At 38.8% G+C, this 14,186-nt stretch overlaps 1 protein-coding gene across 1 annotated transcript; it reads left to right on the top strand.

Moving 5' to 3' along the window:
- The first annotated feature begins 624 nt into the window (after positions 1–624).
- LOC130565312 (A disintegrin and metalloproteinase with thrombospondin motifs 15) lies at positions 625–13,208 on the top strand. The gene is made up of 8 exons (XM_057351949.1): positions 625–1,784; positions 3,095–3,227; positions 3,784–3,951; positions 8,359–8,642; positions 8,930–9,107; positions 9,236–9,411; positions 10,728–10,903; positions 11,318–13,208. The coding sequence occupies exons 1-8, from the start codon at positions 849–851 to the stop codon at positions 12,084–12,086; spliced, it is 2,820 nt and encodes a 939-aa protein (XP_057207932.1). The 5' UTR covers positions 625–848; the 3' UTR covers positions 12,087–13,208.
- The last annotated feature ends 978 nt before the right edge of the window (positions 13,209–14,186 follow it).

The raw sequence follows: 14,186 nt of genomic DNA, 5'->3' as shown, positions 1-14,186 counted from the left end.
TTTTAAACCACTTTATCCGTTAAAACACGTGAAATTCCAATAGCGCTATTGTTCTATTATAGACCGAATACCTCCCACGATCTATAGAATAATCAATCACCTCTAACCAATTAGGTCGCAGTCATGTAGGGATTAATTTACGCTCTCGTTTTTCTATTGACGTCGTTCGTTGTTTTGTAATCTGGCCAGTAACTCAATAATGCGATGGTTGCCAACAATTCCAGGCCATAACATGAAAATGATTTGTCTTGCGTTTTTATACACTTATTCCACCTCTTCTCCGTAGGAGTGCAAAAAAAGCTACAATAGCCTAAATATTTGGGTAAATTACAAATATGAATCCTCGACAGCTGAAGAAATAGTGGGAAATGTGGTCAATCTTATTCAATGCAAGTGCAGTTATTTAATTTAAAAAGAAAACTACTCAAATAATTGGATAATAATTCATTTACAAGACGTGAAGAATTGGGATAAATAAAATAATGACGAATAAATGGGCACATTCTTCACCGCATTTGCTGAGTAATCTGCACATTTCTATAGAGTGGGAGGTAACCTCTGAAGCGCGCCTGGCTTGATGCTCATATTTAGAGAGCCAGAAGTGGCTGCGGTGCACAACATGAACCGTGAGCTCTTATCTGAACCCTCCAAAAACTCTCATCACAATCTACAATGTTTACATATGAGTAAAAAAAGTAAAAAAGTGAAAGTGGTTTGCACAGAGAGGAATACCATGGCGGTGGAAAATTGTGGCAACCCTTAATTCACATGACGGATTAACAGAACTGTGATCCAGAGCACCACGGTGTGACACTTTGAAGGATATTTAATCACCACTTCCAACAACGATGCCGTTCTTCACAGTTTTCTTCATTTCTCTCTTAAACATGCTGTTTTTGACGAAAACATACCTCTGTATGGAAACTGACTTTTGTGAACCTGTGCGACTTGACCGTGAGAATTTCCCAAGTCACCTCACCAAATTCGCGGAGAAACTCGGCAAAGGACTTGTTGTTTACAAAATAAACGCATTTAATCAGGAATTTTATCTCAGTCTTCTGCCTGACTCCAGTTTTCTTGCTCACGGGGGTACGTACCATGACACATCTTCAAATGCTTTTCAAGGACCTGACTTCAAAGGATGCTTTTACTCCGGTGACATCAACTCAGACAAGAATTCATACGCAGCTTTAAGTCTCTGTCGAGGAGTCCGAGGAGCGTTTTCTTTTCGCGAGATGGAGTACTTCATCGAGCGGACGTCGATCAATACACTAGCGGGACTGAACTCAGGTGATGCTGGAAAGACGCACATCATCCGCAGACGAAATGTCACTGCAAACGCAACATCTCGGTGCGGAGTCACATCTAGTTCAAACCAGGGCGTCGTGGAGTCTTTAGAAAAGTACACACATTTAAAGGGACATACAATGAACATAACAGAAACTTTGAGTCGATCAAAACGATTTGCGTCTATACCAAGATATGTCGAGGTCCTCGTTGTTGCCGATGAATCTATGGCAAAGTTCCACGGGGACGACCTCAAGCATTATCTTTTGACCCTTATGTCTGTCACTGCAAAGCTGTACAAACACCCCAGTATCTTGAACTCTATCAGCATAGTGGTTGTAAAGCTTATGGTGATTAATGAGGCTGAGAAAGGACCCAAGGTATCCAGTAACGCGGCGCTAACGTTGCGCAATTTCTGCACCTGGCAGAAGAAGCTAAACAAGGTCAACGACAAGCACCCAGAATACTGGGACACGGCGATTTTATTTACAAAACAGGTAAGAAATGACGATGCTCAAATATCTGACACAGCTTTTCTTCTTGGTGTCCAGGGTTTCGTGCGCATTTGTTTCAGCGATCTTAGAGGTTTAGTCTGAGTACAAGCACTCCGTACATCTACATGACATAACATCTGGACAAACATAGTGAAACAATGAGGAAATATGTCATGGCTGGGGAGCGCCCCCAAATGAAAATGTACTTTGCTTCACTACCCTGATTCTAGAGATTACATCACTAGAAACTTGAGAGGATTTTCACGAGGTTCTGCTAACATACTGAATCTATTACTGTCTAAAACAGAAATGATCCAAGGCAGCCTTTGTTACAGCTGTCCACTGTGCATTACATGTACCTATGCTGCACCTGTTATTTTTTTACTTTAATGCCTTTTTTTAAGCAATTAAAAATACTGCAAGCTGTTTTTATTTTAGCTAAACCTTTTGAGTACATACAGTATATGTTTTAGGGAAACCTCATTAAACATTAAAGTTCACACATTGTTGCATACAGTACAAACAAAAAAATCATCTAATCCTCTCACATTCAGCTCATCTTAAACCCCTCCTGAACTGTATGTGAAAGCGGAGCCATATATGCTTAAGACGATGTTGGAATGAATTCAGACTTTCCAAATGTTATCCCTAATGGCCCCAGGTGGCCACACTATGATGCTCTATAAGTCCATCTGTCCTATTAACTATGTCGTAACTACAGCTGTTTACAAGCATTCTTGGCCACCCTCACTGGTCAGCAATACTCTGGACTTCTCATTATGTGAATAGCTTATGTGCTTGTAATAAATTGGAAATAGATATAAGTTTAGACACATACTTAAGAGCTTAAGGATCAGATCTTATCACATATTAAATGTGTGAAAGCCTGAAGTGCTGAAATATTGCAAGTTAAAAGGTAGTTAACCCAAAAATATGTCATTTCCTGTATATGACTTTTTTCTGTGGAACAAAAAAAAAGATACTTTAAGAAATGGTTTGGTGTCTGTCCATACAATGGAAGTCAATGGGGGCCAATGTTGTTTGGTTACCAACGTTCTTCATAATTTCCTCTTTTGTGTTCTGCAGAAAAAAAGAAAGTCAGACAGGTTTGACATGACATGAGGGCGAATAAATGACGAAAGACTTTTCATTTTGGAATGAACAATTCTTTTAAATGATGTCATGTCGGTTGTCAACATCACATTCTTGAAAAAGTGATTAGCTTCTCCAGAAGCTCCTGATGCTTATGTCATGGTCACATTGTTTCAGAAATATCATCAAAGGTTTCACAACATGATCTTTCTCTCTCACAGGATCTGTGTGGGGCCACTACATGTGACACTCTGGGTATGGCTGATGTTGGCACCATGTGCGACCCTAAGAGGAGCTGCTCAGTTATTGAGGATGATGGACTCCCATCAGCCTTCACAACCGCACATGAATTAGGTGAGAACTCTAATCAAAACATTTCCTGAGATACTAATATAAAAAAGCTGGACCTGTAAACTGTGAACCTAGTAAAAAGGTGAACATTGGCCACGCCCTTGACCTGCTGAGGTCTCTGCCCAGTGCCCACCGTGAGAATCGGTCTCTGTTGTAATTCAGCTAAATCCTTCAGTCCTATGGAATTTTGACAGAGGCGTCTTACTGAAACTCTATCTCTGACTCTTTGTTCTTTAAACATGTCTATTTTTCGCTCTAAGTGCCAGCTGTTTCATAAAAAAATCCTGTCAAGGCCTTATTATTAATCACTAAAACAATGACAACTGCAATCAGAGCTTTCCTCATCTTTTGAACCTTGTAAAAACAAGATTGTAATAAAAGACAGATGGGAAAACATTAGCAGATGCTGAAAGAACCCTTCATGCTGGGAGTGGTCCATCAGTGCCATCTTTATATGGCCTGTCCAGCCCTATTAATTTGTTTATGCATAGTTGTTTATGTTAGTCACACCTAACATCTTAAAGCAAGAATGGTTGACCATATTTTGGCTCTTCTGCAGGACACGTCTTCAGTATGCCACATGACAATGTAAAAGCTTGTGAAGAGGTGTTTGGAAAGTTGAAGGACAACCATATGATGTCCCCCACACTGATCCAGATTGACCACATCAGTCCCTGGTCTGTGTGCAGCGCTGCCATCATCACAGACTTCCTGGATTCTGGCCATGGTTAGTTCTGAAATGAAATTAACTCTGTCAGAAAGTGTTACAGTATGTGTACAGTATTCAACCTTTAGACGATGACAGCAATAAAAATATGCCTGCTTGGCATAAAATGGTACAGTATGACCGGATAGACTGCATTGACATGGTCGAAATAGATTTACCAAATAAAATATGGATACAAACTCAAAACCATAGCAAAAATGCCGTTTTAGCTCAGCTTGTTCAAGAGAGGTGTTTTATGTTTTTAAAGGAACTGTTCACCCAAAAATGAAAATTCTGTCTTCATTTACTCACCCTCAAGTTGTTCCAAATCTGTATACATTTCTTTGTTCTGATGAACACAGAGAAAGATATTTGGAAGAATGCTTATAACCAAACAGGTCTTGGACGTCATTGACTACCATAGTAGGATTCATTTTATATACATTTCTTTGTTCTGTTGAACACAAAAGAAGATATTCTGAAGAATGTAGGAAAGCAAACAGTTCTGGGGCACTTTTGACTACCATTGTCATTTTTACTACTATGGTTGTCAATGGTGGCCAAGAAATGTCATTATTCCAAATATCTTTCTCTGTGTTCATCAAAACAATTAATTTTTGCAGATTGAGTAAATGAAAAAAAAAATATTTTTATTTTTGGGTGAACTGTCCCTTTAAGCAATCAGATTTACACTAACATTATACAGCAGGGGGCCAAACATACTTGGTAATTTTTTGCTAAGACATTATCCATTCATTTTAAGGACATTTCCATTGCTTTAATGCAACGCAGTATAAAAAAAGTGTAAAAAATCAACACGGAAAACCTTTAAAGAGTACATAACTAGGGATTTATAAGGTCCTACTTTGGTTTATAGAGTGTCCAACAACAAGTTTATGTACATAGAAGGTGTAAAAACACTATTATTTCGTAATAATAGGCAGTTATTCTTACCTTACTTCTTGGCTGATTGTCAAATGATTCATTCCGCGATTCATCCGTCTAATCCCCTCCTTTCCGCTAGCCTAGTCTGATGTGATTGGTCAGATGGTCTAGTCTGCTGTGATTGGTGAATGAGGCTCACGAGGTACAGTGTTTGGGGGAGAAGAGTGAAGTTTTCACGGGCAGTCCTAACAAAAAGTAGATGGGGACTATATATAGTGACGTAAATCCACGGCGACTCGGACTATAGGGACGACTCATTTGCTTGATTTAGAGTCAACTCCCTTTTTTCCAAGCCAATACCTTTGTTATTCATTCACCTTCGGATTTACAACTTGGCAGACTGCTTACTTTCAAACACGGCAACATTACACACTGCATGAAATGTAATTTTCATGATCTCATGTTATGTACTCTTTAAATTAATAGTACATATTTCTTACAGTGTATGTATGTGAGTGAATCATCACATCATGAGGCTTGTTGACATTTCCAAATAGGTTGTTTGCAATCACATGGTTTTAATGACATGCAAGGCAAGACTGGGAAACAGCAAGAATTTAGTTAAAATCAACAAGCCACGCCCACAGATCTAACACGAAACAAAAAAGATTTAGTACAGCAAGTGATTTTCCTCCATAGCAATTCACTATCACAAACTCAAAGTACCTATGTTTAACGACCTGTGGCCTGTGGTTTTGTCAACTAAAAACTTACTCTGCAACTCAGTGTTTGTTCACCTCACTTCGTGATACAGGCCACTGGTTTAGATCAGGTTCAGCTTAGCAGCAAAAAATTTTCTCACTAACACACAAACTTACCTGGGTAAAAAACGAAACCGGCTTACATTAAAAGAACGAGCCCTTATTAAATGGATAAAGTGAAAAAACTTACCAAAACAATAACAACCATGGAAAAACAAAATAAATACACTTGTTTATCACTGATATCAAACAAGTATATTTTCATTGTAAAAGACTTTGTCACGGACTAACGCGAGTTGAGTTTGTCATGTGTTTGTGATCTGCAAATGCAGATGCGCGCAAAGTGAAAAAAGACAACATAAGTCCTAATAATCAGTAATTATGTTCCAACTAGAGGCAACAAATGTCGTGTTTATAATGGGGTTTATTGTCTTTGTTGAGTTGTGACGAGACATGGCGTAACACTGGTTGATCACTAACGGCAAATCTTTATAACGTCGTATATAAAAGGTAAAACAGTTAGCTATACTTTTTAACTATTTAACATAATATTTTTTTAAAAACCTTACCAATCCTTTACATCCTGCTCAAGTCGCGCTGGCAAAAGTGATGTATCGGCTTGATCATCTTCATTTTTCAGATCAGATTCGGGCTCGAATTGAAAAGGAAAGTACCGATGACATTTTATCACCTGTCAGTACAATTGCTTGGGAACAAGATGTTCCGAATATGGTAAGAGGCGTTACATTTCCGTCACACGCTTGCAGTATTCAACCAATCACTATGCACTGGTTAACTGGCCAATCATAGCACACCTCGCTTTTCAGAGCGATGAGCTTTGTACAAAATCTGTGCGTTTCAGAGAGGCGGGGCAAAGAGGAGATACAAACATGCACGGTATGTGGAAAATACAGCGTTTTTGAACCTTAAATCGTGTATACACATTGCATTACATCTAAAACAAACCATAATATTCGTTTTAGCCCTGTCCCCTTTAATGAAGAACAAGCTTAACGTGAGACTATTCTTATCCTTGGAATAAGTGCTTGTTATTTTAACAATAGCTAGCGTTTATTACAATTAAGGTTGAATAGAAATTTGTTTTTACATGGTCGTTATTTTGGTACGTTAAGTTGTCTCATTATAATGGACTTATATGGGGGAGAAATGCATATAAGTCCATTATAATGAAACAGCTAAGGTGGTGTTCATCAATTGAACACCACCTTACCATTCAGCTAGGATCCTCAACTAAACCAACTATACACCCACCAAGTCTGCGAGGAACCTGGGGGTGATGATTGATGACCAGCTGAAATTCACCTCTCACATCGCAGCAACCACTCAAACTTGCAGGTATGTGCTCTACAACATCAGGAAAATCAGGCCGTTCCTGTCGGAGCATGCCTCTCAGCTGCTAGTCCAAGCTCTGGTCAAGACTGGACTACTGCAATTCTCTACTGGCCGGCCTTCCAACCAATGCAGGAAAGCCCTTGCAAATGATCCAGAATGCAGCTGCACGTCTAGTTTTTAATCAGCCTGAAAGAACCCATGTAACACCCGTCCTGATTTCACTTCACTGGCTGCCAGTTGCCGCCCGCATCAATTTTAATTGCTGACACTGGCCTTCAGAACAATAACGGCAAATTCGGCCCTTTACCTTAACTCACTGCTCCAGGTCTACATCCCCTCCCGTCATCTTCGGTTTGAAAATGAGCGACGCCTGGTTGTTCCATCACAGCGAGGCACCAAATCGCTTGCAATAACATTTACTCATTCGGTTACCCTGTGGTGGAATGAACAGCCAGCCTCCAACCGAACTGCAGCATCCTTCACAACTTTCAAAAAACAGCTCAAAAAATACCTGTTCCGCATTTATTTGACTAACCAATAACTGTCTATGTCTTGTCTAAAAAATATATATATTGTTGTTCATTCTCTCCTTTGCTTAATCCAGCTTTAATCCTCCTAGTAGCATGGCCTTGTAAACTAATGGTACTGTTTAGCGTGTTGACAAAATGTTTATATGCTCTCCTTGTAAGTCGCTTTGGATAAAAGTGTCTGCCAAATGAATAAATGTAAATGCTTAACGCAAGATTTATCACTTTATTCGTTTAATCAGGACTCGATCTTTGCAGCTAGTGTTCATGACAAGGTTTTTGAGCAGTAAATTTGAGCTCACCTGGTCGTTGTTTAGGTACGTTAAACCTTGTTAATATTTTTAGAAAGTCATCCGGCTCGGCTACTCCCAACCGCAGATTCAGGTTTACAAGCCACTTTTATCTCCGTTTCTCAGTCAATCCTCACATTTTCCCACTTAATGAACATCAACTTTTGCTACACAATAATGGTTTGATCGATTTGAACGGTCAAAAACGACGCAAAACACATGTATTTTGAGTTTGTTTTAGTGAATTCCAATGGAGAAAATCACTTGCTGCCCTCCATCGGCAATTCGCGCAGTGCTGTGACATCATGTGCAAACAACCTATTATTGCCGTTACAATTTTGACATTTGCTAATTATTGGACTTAAAAGTTTGACATTTGCAAATTATTGGACTTACAATTTTGATGTTAAATCAGGTGATAATCCATAAACTAAGCAAAACAAAAAATAGACTTGCACTGAAGAAGGAACCCAACACAGAAAAAGCACTTAGGGATGTCACCTAAAGATAAAAGAATATATAAGATGTCTGAATAAAACACATTATGCTCAACTCCGGTTACAGAGGGTACCCTATAAACAATTTGCACTACAAAGATCTTTAACTCTCCAGGTGACTGTCTGTTGGATCAGCCTCAGAAGCTGTTGGCCCTTCCTGAGGAGCCTCCAGGTGTCACCTACTCGCTCACCCGTCAATGCGAGCTGGCCTTTGGCTCAGGTTCTAAGCCTTGCCCTTACATGCAGCCCTGCTCCAAACTTTGGTGCACCGGGAAAGCCAAAGGACAGTTGGTATGCCAGACCCGTCACTTTCCGTGGGCCGACGGCACTAACTGTGGAAGCAACAAGCTGTGCTATCGTGGGACTTGTACTGATAAACAAAGTATTACAACGATGAAGGTGAGATACAGTATCCCACCACTTTGCACAGCCTGCTGACAGATACTCTTTTGTTTGTACATGCTTGAAACGGCATGAATTTCTATGCTGGTCCAGGCTTGTTTTTGCTGGTTTAGCTAATAGACATACTGTTAACCAGCAAAACTTAAAGCTCGTATAAAGTTGGGGGTCTAGTATGGTCTTCTGGAGATGTCTGGCTGGAAAACCCTTCAGAACACAACATGTGTAACAAGCAATGCTCATCATTTCATAACATTGTATGTGAGTATCGTGTACTGTTTCTGCAGGTAGATGGCCGGTGGGGTCGGTGGGGTCACTATGGTCTGTGTTCCTGTACATGTGGTGGAGGGGTACAGCTGTCCAAGAGGGATTGTAACAACCCTGTCCCTGCAAATGGTGGCAAGTACTGCCAAGGACTAAGAGTGAAGCATCGATCTTGCAATTTGAACCCATGTAAAGAAACAGGTAAACTACCTGCATATATTTTTTGGTCATATTTTCTATAACATGGTTGAGTCAATATAGCTAGAAATTGATTAATTGTCTAATTAATCGATTTGTTTGTTCATATATACCGATTCATGTATTCATAGGAAAGAGCTTTCGAGAAGAGCAGTGTGAAGCATTTAATGGCTTCAATCTTAACACTAACAGACTCAGTCCCTCTGTGGTCTGGGTCCCTAAATACTCCGGAGTCTCTGTTAAGGACAGATGCAAGCTTATCTGCCGAGCAAACGGCACTGGATATTTCTACGTCCTTTCGCCAAAAGTAAGTAAATTGAGATATTTGAATAAATATTGCTTAACGTATTCAGAGGTCCAAGTTGTTTCGAAATCAGTGGTTCATTTGCGGTAAGAGTTAGAATGTGCTGTTCTTTATCTAATGGAAGGATTAACATCCCCTTTTCAAAGGGAACAAGAGACTTTTAAAAGCAATAGTGGGTTGTTATCTGTCAGATATGGCCGTGTGGAGTGACAGAGTGCAGGGGTGGTTAAGAGTTACTTGTCATGTTATCTCTGTATCAGCTGCATTAGTTTACAACAGCAGCACAACTAGTTCTGGCTGCAAAAATAAGCCAAGACATGCCAGATGTCACAGAGATTTTACGCAATGTAACCCTTTAATAAAAGTGCAGAAAGAGCACAATGATAAACCAATGTTTGACAAATAGATTTATCATGAAAATAATGTTTTTTATTTGCATTCATATGCATACAGTTGAAACGGGACAAACTGGTCAAAATAACAAAAAGATCTTGAATACTGAAAAGAAAACCAGTTCATATTTGTGACCCTGGACCACAAAACCAGTCATAAGTAGCATGGGTATATTTGTAGCAATAGCCAACAATAGATTGTATGGGTCAAAATTATAAATGTTTCTTTAATGCCAAAAATCATCATTTGGATATTAAGTAAATATCATGTTCCATGAATATATTTTGTAAATTTATGACCGTAAATATATCAAAACTTTATTTTTGTGATAAAAATCGCGAACCAAAATCGCGAACAAAAATGGCCGGAAACACGCCTACAAACTTCACTCGCTGCTGCCCGCTCTTTGGGAATTACTCACTCAAGTTTGGTATCTATGTAAAGTTTAGAATGTCTGCTTTCGGGTTCTTCTACTTTCCACAACGTCATTACAACGGTAAGCCAATAGAGAGCGTTAAAACAAACATGTTTCTTCTTAGCAATGGCCTGCTACAGCGTCTCTGATGGTCAACTTTAAAGGTGATTTTCTCAATATTTTGATTTCTTTTTCTTTCAGATTCCATATTATCAAATAGTTGTATCTCAGCATATATTGTCCTATCCTAACAAACCATAAATCAATGCCTTATTTATTCAGTGTTCAGATTATGTATTAATCTCCATTTCAATTTGTGGTCACATTTATCATTATCACTAATGTCATTAAGGATCAGTGAAAATCACTCATTTCTCCATTGAGGTGTTCTTGAAACATAGGAAACATCTAGAGATACTCAACTTGGTTCTGGTTTCATATAAACTTACACCTATAAGCATTTTATATTGCCATAAGCATAGAGTGATAATAAATGTTATCTGTGTGGCAGGTGGTGGACGGGACGCCTTGTTCCCCTGATACTTCAGCCGTCTGTGTTCAAGGAAAATGCATCAAAGCAGGTTGTGATAGCAAGCTAAACTCTGACGTGAAGTTTGACAAGTGTGGCATATGTGGCGGAGACAACCAGAACTGCAAGAAAGTGTCTGGAATGTTCGCGAAACCCATGTATGTGTAAGGTGTATGTTTTACACAAAATTGTGTCGCATACTCCATGTCATTGCAAACCTGACTTCGTTTTTTCTTCAGAACACAAAAGATGATATTTTGAAGAATGTTGGTAACCAAACAGAATTGACCCCCGCTGACTTCCATTGTATGAACACAAAACCACTTTCTCAAAATATCTTCTTTAATGTTTGACAGATGAAAGTGTCATATATAGGGTTTAACCAAGATAAAGGCGAATAATTGATTATTTTTTATTATTTGGTTTACTCAACCTCATGTCATTCATCTACTTGAATGATTTACTTCTGTTGTGTTCTGCTGAAGAAAGAAAGCCATATGGGTTTTAAAAGACATAAATGTTGTGTAAATAACAACAGAATATTTAATTTTACACTTAAATATTTTTTTCAGACATGGATATAACTTTGTTGTGACTCTACCCGTCGGAGCTGCAAACGTGGACATAAGGCAGCGTGGTTACCAAGGTTTGGTCAATGATGACAACTACTTAGCAGTGAAGAACGTTCACGGCAACTATCTCCTGAATGGAAACTTTGTGGTGTCAGCCGTAGAAAAGGACATTATCGTGACGGGAAGCCTGTTGCGCTACAGTGGAACCGGCACAGCGGTGGAGGTGCTTCAGGCAACCAGACCGCTAAAAGAATCTCTCACTGTGGAATTGTTATCGGTGGGAAAAATGACACCTCCTCGCGTGCGGTATTCTTACTACGTGACCGTTGGAAATAAGCAGGACAAGACCTTAAAGAAGGAAGAGAGGAACCCTGCGCACAACAGCGTGTTGGAGGACAATAAAGTGGAACTGAAGAAGCCAGCCAATCAGACGCCATCTTATAAGTGGGTAGCCGCCGATTGGAATAAATGCTCCGTTACATGCGGAAATGGAGTCCAGAGCAGACGAATACAGTGTTTGGATTCAGACGGGAAAACAGCCACACGTTGCAACAACAACCAGAAGCCCAGCACCATGAGGGTGTGCGGTGACCCCTGCCCAATGTGGAGCATCGGCGAATGGTCACCGTGCTCTAAAACTTGCGGGAAAGGCTTTAAAAGACGTCTTCTGCGCTGCGTCACCCAGACAGGGATGCATTTACCTAGAGACCAGTGCTCAAACAGAAAAAAGCCACAAGAGTTAGACTTCTGCACCATTCAGTCATGCTAGTGACCAGTTTTATGGAGCCAAAAAAATGTCAATAAGTGTCTGTGTGTTACATAGTTTCCTCTTGTGCCTCACCTTTCCAAAGGGAACAATGTCAAATGTCTAAAAAGTGCAAACTGTTTTACCATTTTATGTTGTAAGGTGCAGTTAAATATCGCCTACCTCGACAATGTTTTTTAGGGCAGCCGTATAACGCAGACCGCATGAAGTTTGTTGAACTCTTATACAAGTACATGACTAATGATTGTCATGGCACAACCAGAATACAACAGCATCTCTGAATGTGGTTCGTAGATGAAGTGAGCATGTCAAAATTGCTGCAAATGTGTGGGTTTGTACATGTGAATGATTTGATCTAAATGTGAAGCATATCGTATGCATATTTTAAGGCAACTGGGTCCATGCACTATCGATGATTTGTTTTCATACAGTATACTGAGCTGAACCGTACAACAAGCATAATCTTGCGTGGTTACAATAAACCTAAACAGTACTTTAGCTTGTGATGAAGAGAACAGAATATGCGGTAAACACAAGTATACGTGAATCAAATGAATATTAATATTTAAAACTGAAATATTTAACTTGATGACACCATAATGGTACTGTACACAAAGGGTAAAACAGTTCATGTACAAATTTATCACATCAGCTATCTATATACATATACCATATAGGTCTATGGTTGTTTTTGTAAAATGTTTATCTTTTTCTTTGATGTCGATACAGCCAGGTACTGCAAATTACTTTATGTTTTACTAAAACTAGACATGTCTTTTACACTTGGAGTAATGTGTTGATTTGTACATTTAATTTGATTTTGATAGTTCAGTCTATCAAGTGAGATGGATGTTGTCTTATAGGTCAATTCTCATAATGCAGCTCATACTGCCACAATCTCTTCATTTTGTTGTAGGTATATTAGATCTATTCCCTGCTGAAAGTATGAAGATTAACATTGCAAAAAAGTAAACTAGTTGTATTGTTCTCGTTGCTGAACCTTTTTGAGAACCGTTTCATCCATCAGTGCTAGATGTTAATACAGCAAAAGGCACTTATGTTTTTGTATTGGAATCCATTGTATACTATGTATACATTCATTGTGCACAAATAAATACAGAAATTACATGAAATTGGGTACATCTATGTGTGTGTGTGCGCATGTGTGTTTAAAAATCTAGCAGCTCTGGCTGTTTTGTCAGGCCACTATTGCTAATCTCTTCACCAAAGGTCGGATGACGCATCCGAATGACACTGGAATTCTGCTGATATGACCGTTCTGTTTTTCCTGGGAAGAAGTCAGAACTCAACACAATAAGGATTGATAATCCTCTGCTATTGTGTGAAAGTCACAATGAATCTGAACCTGGCGTAAATCTTCAGCTGAACTGAAATAGTCTGACAGTAAATATTTAGGCTAATTTGATTAATGCATTCATCTAACAATCTATTCTTCAATCTATTTTGCAAAACTATGTATTTTTCATCATAAAATTAATTTCCATCTGGGCCTGACTGACCAGATCTCACATTTCGTCAATCTGCATTCATAAGCAGTTAATAAACAGGACTTCGATTTCTCTTCGCCATCTCCTGTCAATTAAAACCAGGGGTGGTCAGCTATTCTTTAATAATTCCGACTCAGTGACTTCATCACAAATGAAAATCCCCCCGCTAAAACTGAAACATTAGAAGCAGCAAGCGCTGATCTAACATTGAAATAAGCACTAAAGATTTCAGCATATTACTGAACATTCGCTAGGGTTAAACAACATATTATTAAATAAAATTGACAGAATTAACTGAAAATGGACTGAATATACGGTATATGACCTTTATTAAAACTGTTATTTCATATCTTGAAATTAAAATATTAACTACAAAACTATAACTACAATTAGTTGGCATTTTGTTAAATTCATGTTTACATGTTTCATATACTGTACATAGTTACATCCAAAATATATAAACTACAGTAACTAAGGGTGATTTCTGGCTGAAAAACTCTGCAAATTATAAAAATGTGGTGTCACTCAGGATTACAAAGCATATTTCCATAAACAACAAAAGCAACATTTCATTGCCAAAGAGGATGCAAAGAAG

This window comes from Triplophysa rosa, linkage group LG14 (genome assembly GCF_024868665.1).
Source record: "Triplophysa rosa linkage group LG14, Trosa_1v2, whole genome shotgun sequence".
Taxonomy (NCBI): domain Eukaryota; kingdom Metazoa; phylum Chordata; class Actinopteri; order Cypriniformes; family Nemacheilidae; genus Triplophysa; species Triplophysa rosa.
The sequence above is the reverse complement of the archived record's forward strand: the minus strand, read 5'-3'. Positions and strand labels throughout refer to the sequence as shown.

What these genes read in the sequence shown, in the direction of transcription:
- LOC130565312 (XM_057351949.1), top strand. Translation starts at nt 849, where the DNA reads ATGCCGTTCTTCACAGTTTTCTTCATTTCTCTCTTAAACATGCTGTTT. An exon ending in AAAGTATTACAACGATGAAG is followed by an intron (nt 8,643 to 8,929) that starts GTGAGATACAGT and finishes CTGTTTCTGCAG; the next exon opens with GTAGATGGCCGGTGGGGTCG. An exon ending in GAACCCATGTAAAGAAACAG is followed by an intron (nt 9,108 to 9,235) that starts GTAAACTACCTG and finishes ATGTATTCATAG; the next exon opens with GAAAGAGCTTTCGAGAAGAG.